At 42.3% G+C, this 22085-nt stretch overlaps 1 protein-coding gene across 5 annotated transcripts in view; it reads right to left on the bottom strand.

The window, feature by feature from the left end:
- The window catches only part of SLC38A9 (solute carrier family 38 member 9), a 1477321-nt gene that overhangs the window by 270516 nt on the left and 1184720 nt on the right, over positions 1-22085 (bottom strand). For all 5 annotated transcript variants that reach the window (XM_044063918.1, XM_044063920.1, XM_044063923.1 and 2 more), the window contains one exon: positions 20456-20569. In XM_044063918.1, coding sequence (XP_043919853.1) covers positions 20456-20569 — 114 coding nt within the window. The remainder of the gene's footprint in view (positions 1-20455; positions 20570-22085) is intronic.

The raw sequence follows: 22085 nt of genomic DNA, 5'->3' as shown, positions 1-22085 counted from the left end.
ACATTTTCATCACTATGTATCCATAGTGGTGACACACAATGTGCATTGCGCATATCATACATATGGACATCACATCCTAGACCAGGAAAGTCATACCTCTGCTGTATTCTACCCTTATCCCACCAATAATGGAGTACAATGCTCACATCTGTCTGTATCTCACCAGATACCTGATGAAACTGGGAAAAACACAGGCCTCCAAATGAGACATACATGGAGAGACTGACATACCTGTCACTGTAGTTGGTATCATGCAGGCTGCTGAGGTGACCTATGCCTGCTCTGCAGAGCAATCTCAGATTCTGCCCTTCTGGGCATCCGCAATTCAAATGAAATAAGAACAATTTGCTCCAGGGTTCTCAACCTAGCCTGTGACATAAACAGAAAATGATTGGGAGACAGAAATATCCCACAATGATTCACACAGGCTCCCACTGCATGTAAAAGAGTGCTCAATGTCCCTGTTCAAGCTCAACCTTAGGTACTGGTTGAGTGATTGTAAAATCACCAATTGGCTGGTACCTATGTCCCTCATGGACAGGGCCAGTTGATGCTGCTCACAAACTCACTCTGCTAAACACGACCAACCAGCTATGCTCAATAAGAGTACTTGCGTTTCTACATAGCTAGGCTTCTAAACACCCTACTGCTATTAGGCTAGTGTCCTCATATGAATCCTATGAAGCCATCTGGCTATGCAGGCCTCATAACCTGTGGTCACCCACATGGCCTGCTAATGCCATCCACTTTATAAGTTCAACTGCACTCTTGTACAGATCAGACTTGTGCCATGGCACTTGCATAAAGTACTGGGTTCTCTAATATGTGTATTTAGATAGGTAGGGATTCTTCTCTTACTTCAGTCAACTTGGTGTGTGTGTGTATGTGTGTGTCAAACAACAGAGCAGAAGAGTTATCTTTCTTTCTCCAATGACATGGATTGTCATTATTTTGATACTTGCACATGCTACACATTCATTTCATGCAAGCCTCCCAATCCCTTGGTCTCCCACATGGCCTGCTCATGTCATCTATTGTAAGTTCACCTGAAGTCCTGTAAAAGTCAGACTTGTGCCATGGCACCTGTGTAAAGTACTGTGCTGTTTAGTCTGTGTAATTAGACAGGTAGGGGTTCTGTTCTCACCGCAGTCAACTGGTTGTGTGTATGTGTGTCTAGACAGAACAACAGAAACATGTATCCCACAGTTATTGGTCCAATGGCATGGATTAATAGTATTTTGATACCTGCAGATGCCTACATATCCATATCATGCCACCCACCCAACATCTTGTCTCCCACATGGCCTGCTGATGTCATCTACTATAAGTTCACCTACAGTCATGTAAAAGCCAGACTTGTGGCGTGGCACTTGCATAACATACTGATTTCTGTAGTCTGTGCACTTAGGTAGGGATTCTATTCTCACTGCAGTCAACTGGGTGTATGCGTGTATGAGCTGCTGCTGGACATTAAAGAAAGCATTTTACACCAGCATGTGAAACACTTATCTTCTCCTCAGCAGACACTGATGTCATCAGCTATAAAGTGTTGTCTGACACACTCCAAGTTGGACTTGAGCTGTGGTGCTTGCGTAAAGTACCGGGTTCTGTAGTCTGTGTAATTAAATAGATAGGGGTTCTATTCTCACTGCAGTGAACTGTGTGTGAGCTATTGCTTTACATTACAGACAGCATTTTACACCAGCACTTGGGATACTGTTATAGTCTCCTTAACAGACACTGCCAATGTCATCAGCTATATCACATTTTTGGATATGGAGTATTCCCACCAGGGCTGGGTCAGAGACTGGCCTGGAGGCCAGGCCGAAGTCACCTCATCCTATACAATGAAGATTGCAGTAACATGGCTTTTAATCTATCCACATACACAATGCCATATTTTGTAGGTCCTGTTTTATCTTGCTGAGAAAGCCCTGTGGTGTCTCCAGCTGCTACATGTGTCTGGTGAGGTAAATGTAAAAAAGAGCACTATGCTCCAGTAGTGTTGTAATGAGGTTTGACTACAGTGCTGTCATACAATCCTAAGATCTCAATACAGTGGTGTGACTTATGATGTACACAACACATGCGTTCAATAGCAGTGTGGACACTTGGTGGCCAACATTCAGACTGCTATCTACATCTACTCCCAGTGCTTGCATCACTGGGTTTCTGCATTGCAGGACTTTTCTCAATGCTGTGATTAACATGGAACTCCACTTTTCAGATGGACAACATTACAAACACACATTTCTGCATTTACTTGTAAAACGTGTGTCTTTGTCACCATTCAGCTGTGTTAGCTCCTCCTGTACTATATTTTCACCATTGGTGGACTCAATGATTGCGCAGAATATGCAAGAACCAGCAAACCTGGTAAGTCAAAGGCTATATACTTTAGCCTGAACTGCTGAGAACTAACAGTAAAGGGCCAAGCACAGATACCTGGTGTTTACCAATGGTGACACCTCTACTGGTACAGGTTGATTCACCAAATTTCATATGATGTGTTCTGTCAGTGAGCTAATTGGTTACCCATCAACTGACATAAAAGGTTTAATCCCCAGCTTGGGGATTTTCTCAATGATACCTGCATATGTGATTGTGTTAAACCCTAGGCCAAATCACAACAGGCAGTATTAAGAAGTTATGTACTCACCATAACGTTCCATCTGAGTAGGTATCTTCATTTGTCTGCAACCTTTGGGATACAGATCCGATCTCGGATCCGAGCCGGCAACTTCTACCACAGCATAGATCCGAGCTCCTAGCTCTTCCCTTTACCCATAATCCCCTGCCAACCCTGACTGACCTCAGATCAAGTTTGCCCCATATAACAACTTGCTAGTGTGTCCCGGAAGGGACTCATGTAAGGCAACACCTACTTAGAATCATATTGGTCAGGGGGAAGGCAGGTGGGATGGTTGCAGACAAATGAAGATACCCACTCAGATGGAACGTTATGGTGAGTACATAACTTCTTAATCTAAAGTAGGCACTTCATTTGTCAGCAACCTTTGGGACAGAGTCCCCAGCTACCTGAATCTTGGGTGGCCTTCATGGAAGGATATTCCGGAGCACTGCAGAGCCAAAGGACGCCCTACCTCTGGAGACAACATCCAGTTTGTAATGGCTGATAAAAGTATGCAATGAAGCCCAAGTGGCTGTGGAACAAATATCATCCAAGGAAACCCTAGATCTAAAAGCAGCTGATGTAGCAATGGCCCTAGTAGAATGAGCGCGGACTCCCTGAGGTGCAGGCTGTCCCGAACTCTGACATGCTAAGAGAATACAGCTCGCTATCCATCGTGACAGTGTAACTTTAGAAACCGACTTGCCTAGGTTGGTTTTGGCAAAGGAGACAAACAACTGATCGGATTGTCTATGACCAGCCGTTCGATGAATATAAAAGCGCAGTTGTCTGTGCACGTCCAAAGAATGCAGCTTATACTCTCCTTTGTTCTGATAGTTGGGGAAGAACACGGGAAGATTAATAGCTTGATTAATGTTTGCTTTGGAAGATACCTTAGGCAGAAAAGACGGATTGATCCTGAGGTAAACTCTATCCTGATGGAAGGTCAAATACGGTGGTTTGACACAGAGAGCCTGAAGTTCAGAGACTCTTTTGGCCGAAGTAATGGCCACCAGAAAGGCCATTTTCCAAGAGAGGTATTTGAGATCAACTGTGGCCGCCGGCTCGAAAGGGGGGCTAGTCAAGGCCGGCAGAACTAAAGCTAAATCCCATGGGGGTACTATCTCCCTGACAGGAGGTCTGAGGAGGAAGGTACCCTTAAGGAAATCTTTACAGAGCTTGGAGGTAATAAGAGGGCCAGACTCATGCCCTACATGATAGTGCGAAATCGCTGCTAGTTGCACCTTGACTGTAGAACAGCTAGCCCCCTGATGAAAAAGGGTAGATAGAAAATCCAAAATCGATGTTAAAGGCGCTGTAAAAGGATTTAAATGACAGTGCTCAGCCCAGATGGAAAAGCGTTTCCACTTACTCCGATAGACCTTTCTGGTGGATGGCTTGTGTGCTGCTACTAGAATGGCTTTGACTGGTGAGGAGATTTCGGGAGTCCTAATCATGAGTGGAACTGGAGCAACAAAGCTGTCAGCTTGAGGTTGACCAGGTTGGGGGTCGGAAGACCCAGGGGGTGAGTAATGAGATCCGGAAGAGGATCCAAAATCCAAAGTGGATGAATCAGGTGAGACCATAGGTACGGGAACCATGTCTGACGAGGCCAGAATGGGGCAATGAGGATCATCTTGCTCCCCAACCGACTGGCTTTCTGTAAAAGTTTTAGCATCAGAGGCAGTGGCGGGTAAGCATAAAGGAGACCGGGAGGCCAAGCATGTACTAGAGAGTCTCTCGGGGACTCCCCCAGAGGGGGGGATTAGGGCGAAGTAACTATTGCATTTGGTATTTGAGGGAGAGGCAAAAAGATCGCAACAGGGTTGCCCCCATTGGGCAAATATTCGCTCCGCTACTAGAGGATTGAGAGACCATTCGTATGGAGTCAGGATTGTACGACTGAGCCTGTCTGCTAGGATGTTGGACCATCCCAGAATGTGCTTTGCAATGAGAAAGCGGTTGGTGGATATCACCCATTCCCACACTCTCATGGCCTTGTGACAAAAAGGGTAAGACCTGGTTCCCCCCTGTTTGTTGATGTACCAGACCACTGACATGTTGTCCTTATGTACCGCAATCGTCCCATTCGGAAGAAGGTCGTGAAGTGCCTGCAACGTCAAAAGCACCGCCCTCATCTCTAGGACATTGATATGCAAGGACGTCTCTATGTCGCTCCACGTGCCTTGGACCATTCTGCCTGAATAATGCCCCCCCACCCCAGGCGAGAAGCGTCCGTGGTCACTGTGGCAATGGGAGGAGGCATCGAGAATGGACGTCCTGTGTGGAGGCTCAGGGACTGGAGCCACCACACGATCAACCTTCTGCAAGTCCTGTTTAGGGGAATGGGATGGTACAGAGGTTTGCGAGACAGGGACCATTGCACCTGAAGGGTCCACTGCAGGACCCTCATATTCAGACAGGCCAAGGGCAGCAGAGAAATTGCTGCCGCCATGGATCCTAGAGCCCTCAGGACCAATTCTGCCGGTGGAGCTTGAAGTTGGAGGATGGCCTGTACATGCAAACTCAGGTTCTGAAGCTGATCTGGAGCCAGAAAAGCAAGCATTAGTTTGGAATCCAGTCTCGCCCCTATGAAATCTATTACCTGTGTAGGAGCCAGAAAGGACTTGGCCATGTTGACTGTCAGTCCTAGACGTGGAGCAAGATTGAGGAAGTAATCCCTGCATGAACAGAGCAGATGCTTTGTAGGGGCGGTAAGGAGCCAGTCGTCCAGGTACGGAAAGACCTGAATCCCCTGGAGTCTCAGGAGGGTCGCTATTGCTGCTAAGACTTTCGTAAACACCCTGGGTCTGAGGTGAGACCAAAGGGGAGGGCCCTGAAATGAAAATGTCTGGCTCCCAGCTGGAAGCGGAGAAACCTCCTGGAGTGTCTGTCCACTAGAATGTGATAGTACGCATCCTTGCACATCCAGTCATTCTCCTGTAACAGGGGGAGAATAGATTGCAGTGTGACCATCCGGAACTTTTCTTTGGGTACTGCCAGGTTCAAGAGAGAGAGGATGAGGATGGGCCTCAAGTCCCCCGTCTTTTTTGGCACCAGAAAGAACCTGGAGTAAAACCCTGATCCAAGCTGATCTGGGGGGATGGGTTAGATGGCTCTTTTTTGTAAAAGCTGCTGAATTTCTGTAGCAGCCGCCTCCCTCTGACTGGGTGGAACGTCGGGGAGGCTTCTGGTTTTGGGGGTTACAATAAAGGGAATTTGGTAACCTCTGGATATGATGCGAAACACCCAGCGATCTGTTATTATGGACTCCCACATTGCTAGGTGCCTCGAAAAACGCCACCCGACTGCCTCCAGAGTGGAGCAGCCGGGCAACCCCTCAGAGGTTCTGCGTGGGCCTCTCAGAGAAGGGTTCTCTGGACCCAAAATTCCTGGGACCCCCTCTGCCTCTAGGGCGGAGTCCTCCCTGTCCTCCTCTGCCACGAGAGGACTGGTTATCCGGAGCAGACTGGGATTGATGCAATTTCCGGAACCACATCTTCTTCTGACCCTTTTGGTTCTTGGAAATGGACCTCTGGGGAGCAAAGAAGCGGACTCCGATGGCAGACAATGTCTTCCCGTCTTTCTCGCTCTGGACTAAAGTGTCGCGAACAGTTTTGCCAAACAGAGCAGAACAATCAACGGGGGCATTCGCGAATGACGTCTTAAAGGGTTCTGAGAAGTCACAATGTCGGAGCCAGGCTTGTCGCCTCATGACCAAGCCGACTCCGCCAGCTCTAGCGGCTCCCTCAGTGGCGTGAGACAAAAGCCGCATAGAGGTGTTAGAAATGGACCGTAGAGTGGACAATGGGGAGGAGTACAGTTGTTTGTCCCCTTCCGAAATAGACTCTGGGGGGGAGGCAGCGTATTCTTTGATCAGATCCCGCTGCATCCGGATGACATGAGCCATATAGTTCAGCGCCCTCATCAAGAAGGTTGCTGAACTGAAGGCCCGCTTCCCAAGGCGGTCCATTGGACGAGACTCCTTGCTTGGTGGGTGGACCGTGGGGCTCTCCTGAGCCAACTCTCTCTTGGTGGCCGCCGCCACCAACATGGCATCCACAGGGGGACCTCTGCTCCAATGGGTTCTCTCTGTGGGGGCACTCAAGATCCTGTCCGGATGCTTGGGGACTGGCTCTACAGTGTCTGGCTCCCTCCAAGCCCTGGTGGCAATAAGGTCCACCAGGGGGTCGGGGGGGGGACACCCAAGAGGTAGATGGCCCTGCTTCGAACGCCTCTAGGAATACGGACTCATCGGAGGAAGACCTGGGGGCAGACCAACCCCCCCGATCCTAAGCATTTCCATGATGTCTCCAAAGGAGACATCCTCGGGGGGTGACCTAGGGAGCCTTCCCCTTCATCTAAGTCCGTATCTTCCGTAAGGGACTCGGGGGGGGGGGGAATCCACGTGCCTCCTCTTACACTTAGACTTGTGAGGAACCTCCTCGGGGGGGGGGCTGTCCGAGGAAGTCTCACCAGCAATGTCATGCTCCGAAGGAACATCCTGAGGCGCTGAAGCAGGCTGCCCCAAAGGCCGGGTGATGGGAGCCTGGACCAGCTGAGAGGGAGTGCAGGGGGGAGCTGAAGCCAGGACCGGAGGTCCAGATGCACTCAACAGTGCCCTCTCCACTGCAGCGAAAGCCGAGGGGAAGCCGCCCTCGGTAGGATCCGAGAGTCGACTCCCACCCGGATCCGAATTGGGGACCGGACCCGGGGCCGAGACCATCAGATCCGAAGGACCCGCGTGCTCCGACAGGGACAGAGCCGAATGCACACTGAATCCCACGGCTCCAAGAGGTTGGATCTGACAAAGTCGAGGGAACAGTCGGAGCCGAAGTGCCCAGCACTGTCGGCTCCGACCCACCCCCGGATCCAACGCGGCTCGGCTCCGAATGCTCCGAACCCGGAAAACGGGTCGGAGAAGGAGCGACTGGAGCAAAGAATGGGGTTGAGCTCCCCCCGGAGGGGGGGGGGGGACAAGAGCACTCCCATCTGCAGCTGGGCCTGGATGAACCTCCTCATCATCCGGTCCATGTCTGCATCCGACATGCTAAAAGTGGACCTCGAAGAGGCCACCGAGGCAGGCCTGGAGTGTGCCTCGATGAGGAGTGGGTCACCCCCTCCTCGGGTCCCGGAGAGAAGCAAGGGGATCGGATCCGAGGAGGAGGTGATCCAGAAGCCCTGGAGGGAGAAGCCCGTTGGCGGGCGGGGCCGAGGAGGAGTCCTTGGCCCGCCGCTTATGGTGCTTCTCTCTCCGCTTGTCTTTCTTGGCCTCCCTCTCCTCCGGAGCCAGAGCGGGAGGTTGAGTCCCAACCGGAGGGAGGGGGACAGGAGCTGCTGCCACCGAGGGCTGGATAGTGGCCACAGAAGTACCGGAGGCCGGAGCCTGATCTGGGGGCAAAAGGCCTGCCAGAATCAGCTTCGACCTTCGGTCCTTAAGTGCCCTGGGGTTGAACGCCGTGCAAATCGCGCATCCAGAGGAGAGGTTTTCAACCCCAAGGCACCTAACGCACCGAGTGTGACCATCCGCCGGAGAAAGCTTTTGGCCACACTCGGTGCACTTAGAAAAAATGGCTTTAGGGGCCTCAGACATTTTAAAAAGGAGAACACACTCACTAGGCCCCTAAACACACCACACACACACACACACACACACACTATGACCAGCGAGGAAGGGAGGAGAAAAGGATCACAAAAAAAATAAAATTTAGTTAGCTAAAAAGGGCTATAAGGTACCTAATCACTCACTCTCACTCACAGCAACAGAAAAAAGGAAGAAATTTAGCAATTTTTTTCCTCACAAATTTCGATCCACCAGGAGCTCAGGAACCTAGCTTGTAGCTTGAAGCGCGGAAAACTAGATCTGGGGTCAGTCAGGGTTGGCAGGGGATTATAGGTAAAGGGAGGAGCTAGGAGCTCGGATCTATGCTGTGGTAGAAGTTGCCGGCTCGGATCCGAGATCGGATCCGTATCCCACAGGTTGTTGACAAATGAAGTGCCTACTTCAGATGCACTGTTCTACCTTCATCCAGGCCTATCACACAGAGTCAATGGGCTATGACAACATCACAAATCACATATGGTGTGACTCAGCACATACACCTTCCTGAAATGGTTGAGTACACAGTTCAACACACCCTCCAAATGGCCTATGTTCCCACACAAGGGTGTACATCAACATGCATCCACCTGAGCTGGGGAACAGCACATGATGCATGCATGTATAAAGACATCCTGACTCTCCTCGACTGTGGGGTAGACCAACATGTCATCATGGACCTCTTCTATATATACAGTAGTAATATTCCAGGTGTGTGCAACAGACCTGTATGAGTTGTTAATGCTACATTCGCTCCGTTACATCTGACAGATGTCTTGAAAGAGGTCATCGAGGGCACGTATGATAACAGTATCATCCTGTGGAACTTAAACAGGTCAAAGTATATGACACAAATCCACACTTAGGTATTCAATCAACACTGTCATGTGTGTCCACAAACAGCTACATAACCAAATGGGTAGTGTATGACATACATGGCATCTTGCTATGTTCAAATGTGTGACGTGACATATATCTCAGGACCAGTGATCAGGTCAGTACATCAGCGGTGTCTATTATGCCCTTTCCTGCCCAGTAGTTAAGGGATGGACATCACAGATGGCATACACATGATGTGTCCAAACAGCTGGCTAAAGGACCACAGCTTGTGGGCAATCGTTGACTCCAACTGTGGCATTATTATAACACAGACAGTATCAACACATACCAAAAAATGCTGGCTGTGACACCACCTGCATTGACAAGAAACATGGAGGGATTTGTTGAATCAAGAAACAGACACATCACCAAAATATAATGTGGACATCACACCCAATAATCAGACCTATAGGTATGTGACCTGTGTCCTGGGGTAGAGGGTAAGTGGTAAATCCACCAGCATGTGATCACAGTGCTGACCACTCCCTTGAATGTAAAACAACTACTGGGTATGTAAAAGACATGCACATGAGGGACCATAATAACTTCATGGTTTCCAGCCCTCATCACACCAATAACTGTGTACAATGCACTCTTTTTAATGTACATCCCCGCACATCTTCCATTGATGGATTACTGAAGTGTACCACCTTTGTCACAGTGCTCTGTCACACAGTTAATTGGCCACACCTAGATATTCTTTCTGTGGAATATACATCACTGTCTGATGGTGCAGAACACCAATTAAGTTGTTACACCACATGCATGTGTGTGCTACCTGTTCTGCTTACTAACACAATACATACATAGGTGCTTAACAACATTAATGGCATGTATTGTTTCCGTGACAGCATGGATTGTGCCATAAATATATGTGTGTGTGTGTGTGTGTGTGTGTGTGTGTGTGTGTGTGTGTATGCCATGCACACAAGGCAACTAGTCTGCACTGCCCATACTGTTGCATACAGGTATAACACCTCCAGCAGATGTTAGAGTGGAAGGACAGTGTGCAAGGCTGCCCTCATAGAGTGTGGATGTATCATAATCGTTATTCAAGAGTGTGTGTGGAGACTCATCTCTTATTACACTATATTACATATGTTATGTCAGAGGCATAGGATTAGTGGTGGTATTATTATGATATCGTCCATGATTGTGATTGGTTATTGTAATGTTCTCCATGATCATTTACCTGTGGCCACCTTGCTGGAGACCTCTGGTGAGGGCACACTCATATTCAGGCATATCATTTAGTACAGCTTCACAATATGCACCCTACCCCAACTGTATATCAGATCACTTACAGATGTTGTGATGACCTTTCTTTACCCTGGGCCAGTAATCAAGGAGCCTCAATCCTCACCACTGACACTGGTGAGAGAGGGTCTCTAAAAACAGGAATGAATTTACACAATATTTTCAAATGCAGCTCTCTGCATCAAAACAGTTTCCCCCAAGAGCATACAGGGAACACACTCCACTGGGACTGGACTGTCTCTCCAGATCCCAAGAAAGACTCATGTTGGAGCACTGTGATCCAGTTCCAAGTAGCTCAAGCCCCACACCTGGCTATTTGATTTTCACACACACACTACTGGAAAAGGCTGGTACAGATTTACTAGCTGTACCCCTTCTGTCCAAACTATAAGGTAACCTTGTTGCCACCAGTCAACCACTGTCAGGCTCTTATAAGGGTATCCAGTTGTACTGAGTAAAATCAATACTAACATAAATGGTAGAGTGTAACCAAAACAAACAGCTTTTTGGAGTAACCAATGTGTCACTAAAATAATCACAGGCACTCTAAAGACATTAAATGTATTCTCTAAAAGACCAGCCACAATGAAAGGTATAAAAGTATGTAATAACAGATAAAACTGAAAACATGACAATACTAAATATCAAAGTACAATAAACATCAGAGTTTCATATCACAGGAAAAATAAAAACACAGCTGGACATAATCAAACAGATGCAGAAAAACACTTTTAAACTAACCTCACTGTATTTCCTGACTGTCTAAAGAATAACTGTTCCCTAGCTAACTTAATTAATACAACAAGGAAATAGGATGCTGACATGCTTACTTCCACAATGCAAGATGATGAGCTTCCAACTAACTGAACTGAACTCAACTAACTTACTGTGATAACTGTCGTAAAACTTTTATATATCAGGTTCCAAAAGAAAAGAAAACAAAAACTGCTGGAAGAGTTCCATCCTGTTAGTGCTGGCTATAGAATGACACCACATTTCATCACCTGACTTTGGTGCAGCACACATTCATAGCTTTGCTAAGATCTGTTGCAATATTTGAAAGCTATATAACAATTTCAATAACCTCTACTCTTCCCTTCCAGAATTCCTTGTTTAAAATAAACATTTAATCAGTTATAATAACACTGTCGATACATTTTTAACACAAACATCTCTACAAATCAGTGTGAGAGTCAAATGACACAAAATTATTTTTATTTATTTATTTATTTTCATTTATTTACATTTGTTGACCGGGAGTGTCCGACTGGACGTAGGTCCATTTTCAGCGGAGGCCCGGGGAGAAAAGCTCCACAGTTAAAATAAACAGACAGTAGTTACACTGGATTACATAGTGATTAACAATTTAACATAGCAATTACTTACAACATATTTACAGATGAAGAACATAGTACATCAGTAGACAACTAGAATCTTCATCTGTGAAGTACATAACAGACATTAACAAATGTTACAATAAGAAGTTCCTGCTGTATAATAAGTACTAGGCTTATGAGCATCTGAGCTTGCTATAATCAAGGTAGTTAGTGGAGTGGAAAGAAAGGTAGTGGTTGGATGGGGTGGGTGATTTTAGAGTGGGAGTTTTTTTACATTTTTAATGTAAAGTCTGTACTGTACCATACAGGTATGTGCTTGGTGTTGCTGGTACAACCATCTTCCACTAACATGCCCTCCTCTGCTGTACATGAGGGAGTTTCACCTGTCCTCTCTCCCTGCGTTCATTCCTACAATTCATCGGTGTTTCCCCCTATTCAATACACACAGTTCCCCTGAGTTATCATTTTACATGGAAGTCCTACGTCCTGTTAAAGATCATTAACACAACTGCAATACAGAATGCCTGGAATGGGATATCAAAATACTCTGCATTGTAGGTACACCATCCTGCACTGTGTGGACCCTATACTTCACATTCATACCTCGCACCTGTCCAGATATTCTCAGAATGTGCAGATATTTTCCTTATCAAATTAGTTGCTTTCTGCATATCACTGGGATGATCTCTGCTCTGATGTGACTCAATGTTACATACGTGTGAGTTACATACCTCTCAACTGTCTTGATTTTTGCAGAATGTCCATATTTTGTCTCATATTTGCGATCTTTTCCTCATTACATTTTTGTTTTCTAGCAAATCATTGGAATGTCATTGTGGAGTGAAGTCTGAAACTGATGACTGACATTTGAGTTTCAAACTTTGTGCTCTTCAGGCAGTTAATGGTAATGTACAACCTATATATTCTATCAACTTTCTAAGTTTAGAAGTGCGTGATTAAATATCTATACCTATTTTTGGGCCTTTGTCCCCATATCTTGCACAAAGGGGATGACAGATATATTTGAGTTTCATTCCACCACATATCTATGTGACATCTAGCACTAGGAACTTCCCTTATTCTTTTTTTGACAAGTGTCACTGGATCTTTAATACATATATATATATATATTGTTTTAGATATACTCATACAGATGGGACCTTGTGCAGCTCATTCTATGTCTCATAATCAGTAACTACTTATAAATATATTAATGAGGAAGATCACATCCTGTCAAAGTGCTAGGCCCAACCTGCAATACCAACAACAAAAATAATGCAAATGAACCTTCTTATACATAATGCAGCATTACCGCAGTCAAATAATTTGTATAAACTGTTGCTCCTTTCTCTTATATTTTCACTCAATGGGCAAGTAACACAAGATGTATATAACTGAAACAACTACAAGCTGACCTTGGAGTAAGTCTACATAATGAGGGACATTGTTAGACCACCACCAGAACTACATGATGTGGCTGAGATTCTCAATGTTCTCCTTTGGCTATAAGCTTAGTAAGAACCTATAAGCCTGTGAACCCTAATAACTTTAAAGCTCATCACACCAGCTTTGACAGAACAATCTTATGGGAAACTATACAATAACAATGACCTCAACCTTGATATAAGAGCTCAGCCATGTCTAAACAGTATTGTGGCATGAAGCGATAGGAAGCTTGTATAATGTTTAACACTTTATATGAATTTCCCTTTGAACTGACAGAACGTGCAGGTAACTTATGAGAATTTTAGTTCCATTAGTTTTTTTGTTCTGTGTGAGCCACTTTCCTCTCTTTTATTTCTTATGTCAAGTGGCATGTCATCATTAATGACACCGCTGTTCTGATCCCACAGAATGATTCTTTTAAACATGACTGCTTGAAGAATGCATGCAGCTTCTGCTTGACACATTGCAGACAAACAAACATCACTCTAGGAAGTTTGCTGCTCGGTCCAGGGCTGTAGAATACTCTATGCACTCTGTCATTAAAATACTTTTACTGAAGCAGAGATGGGCTTGCCAAAGATAGGAAGAGACCTTGCACTGGTGAGACGGGAACGTTTAAGAAAGGTGTCTTATTAGAATAGTGTTTGTGCACAGTTTGTCTATGGCTGCAACAATTTAAAATAATGCAGAGGTTATTTTTTAATTATTTTAAGTTCCTTTTCCAGAACATCAACTATTTTTTTTTCATCTGATCTTTTTCTATAACTTCCACAGTTTCTGTAATCTGAGGATTGCAGATCTGAAGTGTCTGCGGGAAAAGACTTCAACAAGTTATCCTCTGGATCAAAGTCATGAGTTTACATCTTTGCACATTTTTTATGTTTATTGCCATCCTGTGAGCACATTAGTGATCAAGGGAGATTTGTGGCCCTGGATATCTCTATCTCCATATGCAAAGTCACTAGTTCAAGTTTATTAATTGCATGGATCAGACCCGTAGAGCTAATTGTAGTCAGTTAACAGATTAAAACACTGCATAACCATTGTTCCATGGAAAAAATGGTCAATAATGCTGGAAATGAATATTACGGTTGAAAGCGTGGTGAATGAGAAGGATCAGTACAGGGATGCAGGTAGCTATTCTGCAATCATTTTCATTCTGACAAACAGAAATATATTGATATTTTAACTTTATATAATTTCTATATGCCAGATGTTTTGGTCTATTCTTTTTAAGTGCCGGTTTGATCATGTATATTTACAGAAATAACTTTGTGTTTTGTTTTAGTTTTTTTGTACCTCTCATACATTTTATGTACTGGAACCCCCTACCCACACCAAGGCCACCATCCACTGAAAAGAGCTTTTGTTCACCTGGACCATTCCCAGAAAATACAACAAAATAAAATAAAATAATATAAAAAAAATAATAAAATAATAGGACTAAGGGTAAAATGCAACATGGAAATATGAATGAAAATGCAGTACAGTGAAAAGTGGCATCATATGCACAAAAAATGTAATTATGCAACAGATTGTTAGTTCTACTCAAAAACGTGTACACTACTGGCTAGCCCAATCAGCATGCCTGTTGTAAATAGAACATATCCCAAAAGAAACATGTCCGTCCACTTAAGTTTACTTGTGTGGCTGGACTTGTATTCTAATAAGCTCCACCATTAAAAAACACATACTAAAAATAAAAAAAAAATAAAACTACCATGTAAAATAAGTAAATGTCTGACAAAAAGAAGTACAGTACAAAAGTATACTTATCCCCACTAAACTTACACATACATCACCCATGCCATCTTTGCAAAAGGCCACTTTAGGAGAGTTACACATTAAAAACATAAAAAGTTACATTTTAAAGGCCTACAGATGACTCAGAAGTACAAAAAGCCACCAAACTTCACAGACTAAAAATAGCCTTGTTTTCCAAACAAACATTTTATGCAGTCTATACCAAAAAATACACTGCTACGGCTTGGATACCCTCACAAACTTCTTTATTTGAACAATTCCACACAAATTAAAAGATTGCGCGCTTTCTTCCCTATGCCCAGGGATTTCATCAGAATCTGTGTCTATTACCATTTTCCCCCTTTATATACTCTGTAACAATGATGACATCACTAATTAAACACTAATAAAAATGTATTTAAAGTGCACCATACTTCAATTTAAAACCTATTCTAAATATCTTAAAACGTTTTATTAAAATACATGACAATTCCCTAAGAACACCTTTTATTGACATAATGTCTTTCCATTCCAGTTTCTGCCCATTAAACTACTTCCATTTAAAATTTTATTTCTTGAACTCCATTTTTTTACACAATATAGGCTTAATTGATATTATTTCATTTAACCCTGGGGTTTGGCTTGCTTGTAATTTGATTTGCCATCTTGTTTCTCTTTCTTCTATATGGCTTCTGTAATCTCCACCCCTAGGGTTTTGTGACACTTTTTCTAAAATGCCAAAACTAAACTATTTACAATTCAGGCAGATTGTGGAATGCCTATATAGGGCATTATTAACATTCTTGGTAGATATTTGGTATGTGTGTTTGTATATCCTGTCTTTCAGTTTTACCTACATAAAAGCTGGGACAGGATTTACACATAGCCAAATAAACTACTCTTGTTGTCTGACAGTTTCCCTTCTCAAATCTAACTATAGTTCTTAATGAGTTGTTAATGGTAATGTTCTCTTCTGTACAAATGTACTTACATTGAGAACAATTTCCACATTTTGTAGTGCCATACCTACCCCTATTCTTTGTGACCGTTTCAAAGGTCTTTTTTAAATTAGGACCTATCTTGTACACAAAACTTGGTTTTGAACCCCCTATAGCCCATAACTTCAGGTTATTTCTAAGAATAGCCCAATTTTTATTAACAATTTTTTCTACCTCGAATGCTTTACTCCCATATGGGATGACCATAGCCTTTTCAAATCTATTGTTTTCTTCGTCTGTTTTATTTTTACTTTCCTCTATAGCACTTAAATTCCCTAATAGGGGCTTATATTTTTCCCCCATTCACTTCTTACATATCCAACGTATTCATCTATAATTTTTGTATGGTACCCTCTCTCTTGAAATAATTTTGCTACTATCAATAATTCATCCTCCATGTCCTCTTCCTTGGAAGTCACTCTTGCTATTCTTATTAATTGTCCTTTATTATACTATTTTTTTGTCTTACTGGGTCGTCACTTGAATATTGTAGGTAGGAATTACTAAAGGATGGTTTCCTGTATACCTTAGATTTAAAACAATTATTATCTTTCTCAATGTGTGTATCTAAGTAATTTATCTCATTCTTATTATATTCGTATGTAAATTTCAAAAACCCTGTACTTTCATTTAAATATTGAACCAATTCTTTAATTCTATCTTCTGAACCTTTCTACAAAATAAAAATATTGTCCAGGAACCTAACATATAGATTCATATATTGAAAGAAGTCACTTTGAAAAACTTTACTTTGCTCCCACTCTAACAGCACAAGGTTAGCGAAAATAGGAGCACATGAAGCCCTCATAGCCACCCCCTTGTGCTGCCTGTAATATTCTCCATCAAAAATTATATAATTATGGTCCAAGACTATTTCCATAAATTCCAAAATAAGCTCTTTTTTATCATGTCCTAAAGTGGTGTTCCTGTGTAGACTCTCTAGGAACCAGTCTAAACCTTCTTTTTTTTTGGGATAGATGTAAACAAATCGACTACATCTATAGTTAAGAAAATAATTTCTTGATCCCAAAGTTCTTTCCGTATCCTTCCTAGAAAGTCCCGATGAGTCTTTAAAAATGTGCTCTGCATTCACTACCTGCTGTTTCAACCATCTATCTATTACGACACCAAAGGGGTATGTTTTCAACCCACGTCCATTTTATGCAGAACACAGCAAATACAATGGATATAAAAAGTGTACACACCCCTGTTAAAAATGCCAGGCTTTTGTGATATAAAAAATGAGACCACAATAAATCCTTTCAAAACTTTCCCCACCTTTAATGTGACCTATAACCTGTACAATTCAATTGAAAATGAAACAAATCTGTTAGGGGGAAAAATATAAAAAAAATAAAAAAAACTTACAATAAGCTGATTGCATAAGTGTGCACACCCTTAAACTAATACTTTGTTGAAGCACCTTTTGATTTAATTACATCATTCAGTCTTCTTGGGTAGGAATCTATCAGCATGGCACATCTTGACTTGGCAATATTTGCCCACTCTTTCTTGCAAAAGTGCTCCAAATCTGTCAGACTGTGAGGGTATCTCTTGTGCACAGCCCTCTTCAGGTCACTCCACAGATTTTCTATTGGATTTAGGTCTGGGCTCTGGCTGGACCATTCCAAAACTTAAATTTTCTTCTGGTGAAGCCATTCTTTTGTTGATTTGGATGTATGCTTGGGGTCATTGTCATGTTGAAAGGTGAAATTCCTCTTCATCTTTATAGCAGATGCCTGAAGGTTTTGGGCCAAAAGTGACTGGCACCTAGAATTGTTCATAATTCCCTCCACCTTGACTAAAGCCCTAGTTCCAGCTGAAGAAAAGCAACCCCAAAGCATGATACTGCCACGACCATACTTCACCATGGGGATGGTGTTCTTTTGGTGATGCAAAGTTTTGTTTTTTGTGCCAAACGTACCTTTTGGAATTGTGGCCAAAAAGTTTAACCTTGGTCACTTAAGACCATAACAAATTTTCCCACATGCTTTTGGGAGACCTGATGTATTATTCAAATTTTAGCCAGGCCTGGATGTTTTTCTGTGTAAGAAAAGGATTCTGTCTTGCAACCCTACCCCATAGGCCGGACATATGGAGAATACAGGAGATTGTTGTCACATGTAGTACACAACCAGTACTTACCAGAAATTCCCGCAGCTCCTTCACTGTTGCTGTAGGTGTCTTGGCAGCCTCCTTGACCAGTTTTCGTCTTGTCTTTTCTTCAATTTTGGATGGATGTCCAGTTTTTTGGAATGTCGCTGCTGTCCATATTTTCTCCACTTTTTGATGACTGTCTTCACTGTGTTCCATGGTATATCCAATGCTGTGGAAATTTTTTTATACCCTTCTCCTGACTGATACCTTTCAGGAATGAGATCCCTTTGATGCTTTGTAAGCTCTCTGCGAACCATGGCTTTTGCTGCAGCAGGCAACTGAGTAAATGTCAGGAAAATCCTACCAGGACAGCTGAACTTTATTTGGGGTTAATCATAGTCTCTTTAATTGATGGCAGGTGTGTACCCAAGAAGACTGAATGTTGAAATTAAAGTAAAAGGTACTTCAACAAAGTATTATTTTAAGGGTGTGCACACTTATGCAACCAGCATATTGTATGTTTTTTTATTTTTTTATAGTTTTTCCCCTAACAGATTTGTTTGTTTTTCAATTGAATTGTGCAGGTTATAGATCACATTAAAGGTTGGAAAAGTTTTGAAATTATTTATTGTGGTCTCATTTTTTATATCACAAAAACCTGGCATTTTAACAGGGGTGTGTACACTTTTTATATCCAAGGTACATTACAAACATTCAACCTGACACATACATGCATACAAGAAACAGCCATCCAGTGGTGATAAACTTCTTCATGAAGCAGAATAATATAAATTATTGGGAAAAACTCAAGAATTTCAATAATGGGAGTATGGAGATGTCTCCCTATTATATATGGAATTCATTCCTCAATCATTTGCAGGAAAATGGCAAGTTCCATGAAGAGAAGACTATAAATATGAGACAAACATCTACACATTCTATGCAGAATCTACACAAACCATGTAGAGTCTTCACAGAAAACAACATAGACCATTCCTGTTAAAAACAAAGGCAGGAACAGTAATGTACTGTGCAATGGTAGAGCATGTGCAGTACATGCCTTCCACTGTCCCAGACTAGCGGAGGAAGAGAACTAAAGTCCTTTAATTCAACATTATTTATGAAAGGCAGGACTTTTTCTTAAATAATGTCATTCTAGAATATCAATAATTCACTCCTATGTGTGGGGTAAAGCAGGATTTACCCACAGTTGGCTTAGTTTACCCACTCACGTTTTGATCAAACTGTGTCTGTCCTATCAAACTGCATCTGTCCTGCATTACTCAAACCCAGTCATGGATTACTGTTAAAATAATAAATTGCGCAGTGGTGCAGTGGTTAACATTGTCACCTCACAGCAAGAGGTTCTCCGGTTCGATTCTCGGCTGGGTGCCTTCTGTGTGGAGTTTGCATGTTCTCCCTGTGTTCGTGTGGGTTTCCTCCGGGTACTCCGGTTTTCTCCCACATTCCAAAGACATGCATTTGGAGCATTTCTCCCCGGGCCTCCACTGAAAACAGGCTCTGTGGAACCTAGTCGGACTTTCCCGGTCAACAAATGATTAAATAAATAAATAAAGTATCTATGTTTTAGTATGCACTATTTATTCTATGTCAAGCAGAACAAAAATATCATCTCATTATAATGTAAGAAAGAGAAATACACCACCTTTAAATATAGTGCAGATCAGATTTACTAATTTATTTTATTTAACATTTGTTTACCAGAAAGTCTGACTGGGATAGAGCCCATTTTCAGTGGAGGTCTGGGGTGAAATGCTCCAGATGCATGTCTTTGGAATGTGGGAGTAAACCGGAGCACCTGGAGGAAGCACATGTGACTGCAGGGAGGACATGCAGACTCCACATAGAAGGCACTCCACCTGAGAATTGAACCAGAGAACCTCCTGCTGTGAGGTGACAATGCTAACTGCTGCACCACTGCGCTACCCTGACTATTGTATGTGCCAAGCCATTTAGATACAAAAAAGACCTAACTGTCTTGTCTTCCATACTCTGTTATAAACGGAATGCACCAAACTAGGAAAATGGTTTCAAATGACCAGCAGTAAATACTAATTAGCAAAAGAAGAGATTTAAAAGATACCACTGTGAAAGTCGTCAAACCTTCAAAACAGTGGCTACAAAACAGGAAATGGGTTTGCTTATTCTGGTTTTAAAGATGGGAAATAGAAGAGGAAATAATCCTGCAGGACCAACAGAGTGGCAAAAGTGGAGCACCCTACAAACTGCAATGGCAATGTAACACTACTGACTGATAAAATCTACTGTCTCACAATTTTAGTGGTATTTCCCTAGGAAGCAGAGGCATGCTGTTGAACAGTTGTAATGCTGAAATAACCGGAATATTTTATTGATACAGGCAAAATAGTATGCATACAAGTACATATCAACATTTACAGTGATGGTGATATCACTTTGCAAATAATAAATGCTATGATTTACTTACAGGCTCAATGCAGTCCTTTGAAAGTGGTGGAGATGGAAATGATGCAAATATTAAAACTCCAACATACAGATATGTCAGGCAAACTAACAAGTATGCAATAGAAAGATCTCTGACCTAAAGGGGAAAAAAAGAGTAACTGTTAATTTCCATGCTTAACAAGTAACAAGGTGTTTACCATGTACAAATGTATTTAGTTAGAAACTGGTAGCTAAGCCATTCAGACTGGACAAGGCTCATTCCTGAATGTAACCAAGGGTGGAAAACAATGGAAAGATAGCAGCATATGGAAGCAAGCTATTTTACAGTCCTGTAAGAGCAAATTCAGAACTGGAATTAAAGTCTGCGAAAAAAGTCAAATAACTGTCAATACATGATGGAAATTTTAATTATTAATCACTAAAGGTGGCAATACTGCAGAAAATGCTGGGCAACATGGTGACTCAGTGTTTAACATTTTAACCTTAAAGCTCCAAGATATGGGCTACAATTCTAAAAATGAGTGGAGTTTACATGCTGTCAATGTCTGTGTGGGATTTCCCTGGGTACTCCAGTTTCTCCCCACCTTCTGAAAAAAACACTGGCTGAATGACTGAAATAGCTATATTGATATTTGTCAACTAGTACCTGTATCTTTGAAAATCAGTCTTTATGTATCTATACACACAGGGAAGGTAGTCTCTAACCTGCAGTCTAAACTTCCACTTGGTCTCACCCCATTATATTACCTTCCCCACAGTTATTTGTTCTCTATACCGTGTTTAATTTTCTGCTTTTTTCAAATAAATTTCAGACCTCACTTGCATATTTTCTATGCCCCTACCTGCAGCCATCCCAGCTGTTAAACATCTTTTCTATTCCTGTGTTAGCTTAGTTCTTAGAATATTATCCACTACTTTATACGTAGAGTATTTTGTATGATGGTGGTAGTTCTTTTTAAGGGCCTGCATTCAAATTCCTACTCTCTCCTTGTTTCTTGAATTCCCTGAAATCTCCTCATTGTTTTATCATCTTGCCTTTCCACATTGGTGCAACTTGTATTGTACATACATGAGTTTTAACTACATATTTCCAAAGTATCCATTAAAATTAGCCAATTCTAAACCCCTTTCTCTATGAGAAAAACAAAAAAACAACTTATCACACTTAACTATTTCCCTCTTCCCCTCCCAAACAAGTTCCTTCAACTCTGTGTTGATGATAGTCCACAATTTCTTCTCTGAAGATACAAATATACCTAATTTGTATATAAAACTAAAGGAACTAGAACAATTTTCACTGCTTTATTCATATCGATAATCAACAGCTTCCAACGTCTCAATTTGTATATTATCTTTTTAGTCTCTCCCCAAATACTCTTACCTGCTAAAATAGAATCCTATTTGACACATACACTTAAATACTTCATTTTATCATATCCCCATAGATATACACACTGCTGAATCAATTAAATGTACAGAGTTTACTGCTATAGCCTTTGTTTTATCTTCATTTATTTTACATCCTGAAAAGCCTTGAAACTTTCGCAAAAAGTTCTTCAATAACAAAATGTCTTTTTTGGATTTGTCAAGTACATAATATAATCTGTGAATAAAGCTAAATTTCCTTGATTACCAAACTAGTTATATTCTTA

Source organism: Protopterus annectens, chromosome 2.part2 (genome assembly GCF_019279795.1).
Source record: "Protopterus annectens isolate FY-2018-M chromosome 2.part2, PAN1.0, whole genome shotgun sequence".
Taxonomy (NCBI): Eukaryota; Metazoa; Chordata; order Ceratodontiformes; family Protopteridae; genus Protopterus; species Protopterus annectens.
The sequence above is the reverse complement of the archived record's forward strand: the minus strand, read 5'-3'. Positions and strand labels throughout refer to the sequence as shown.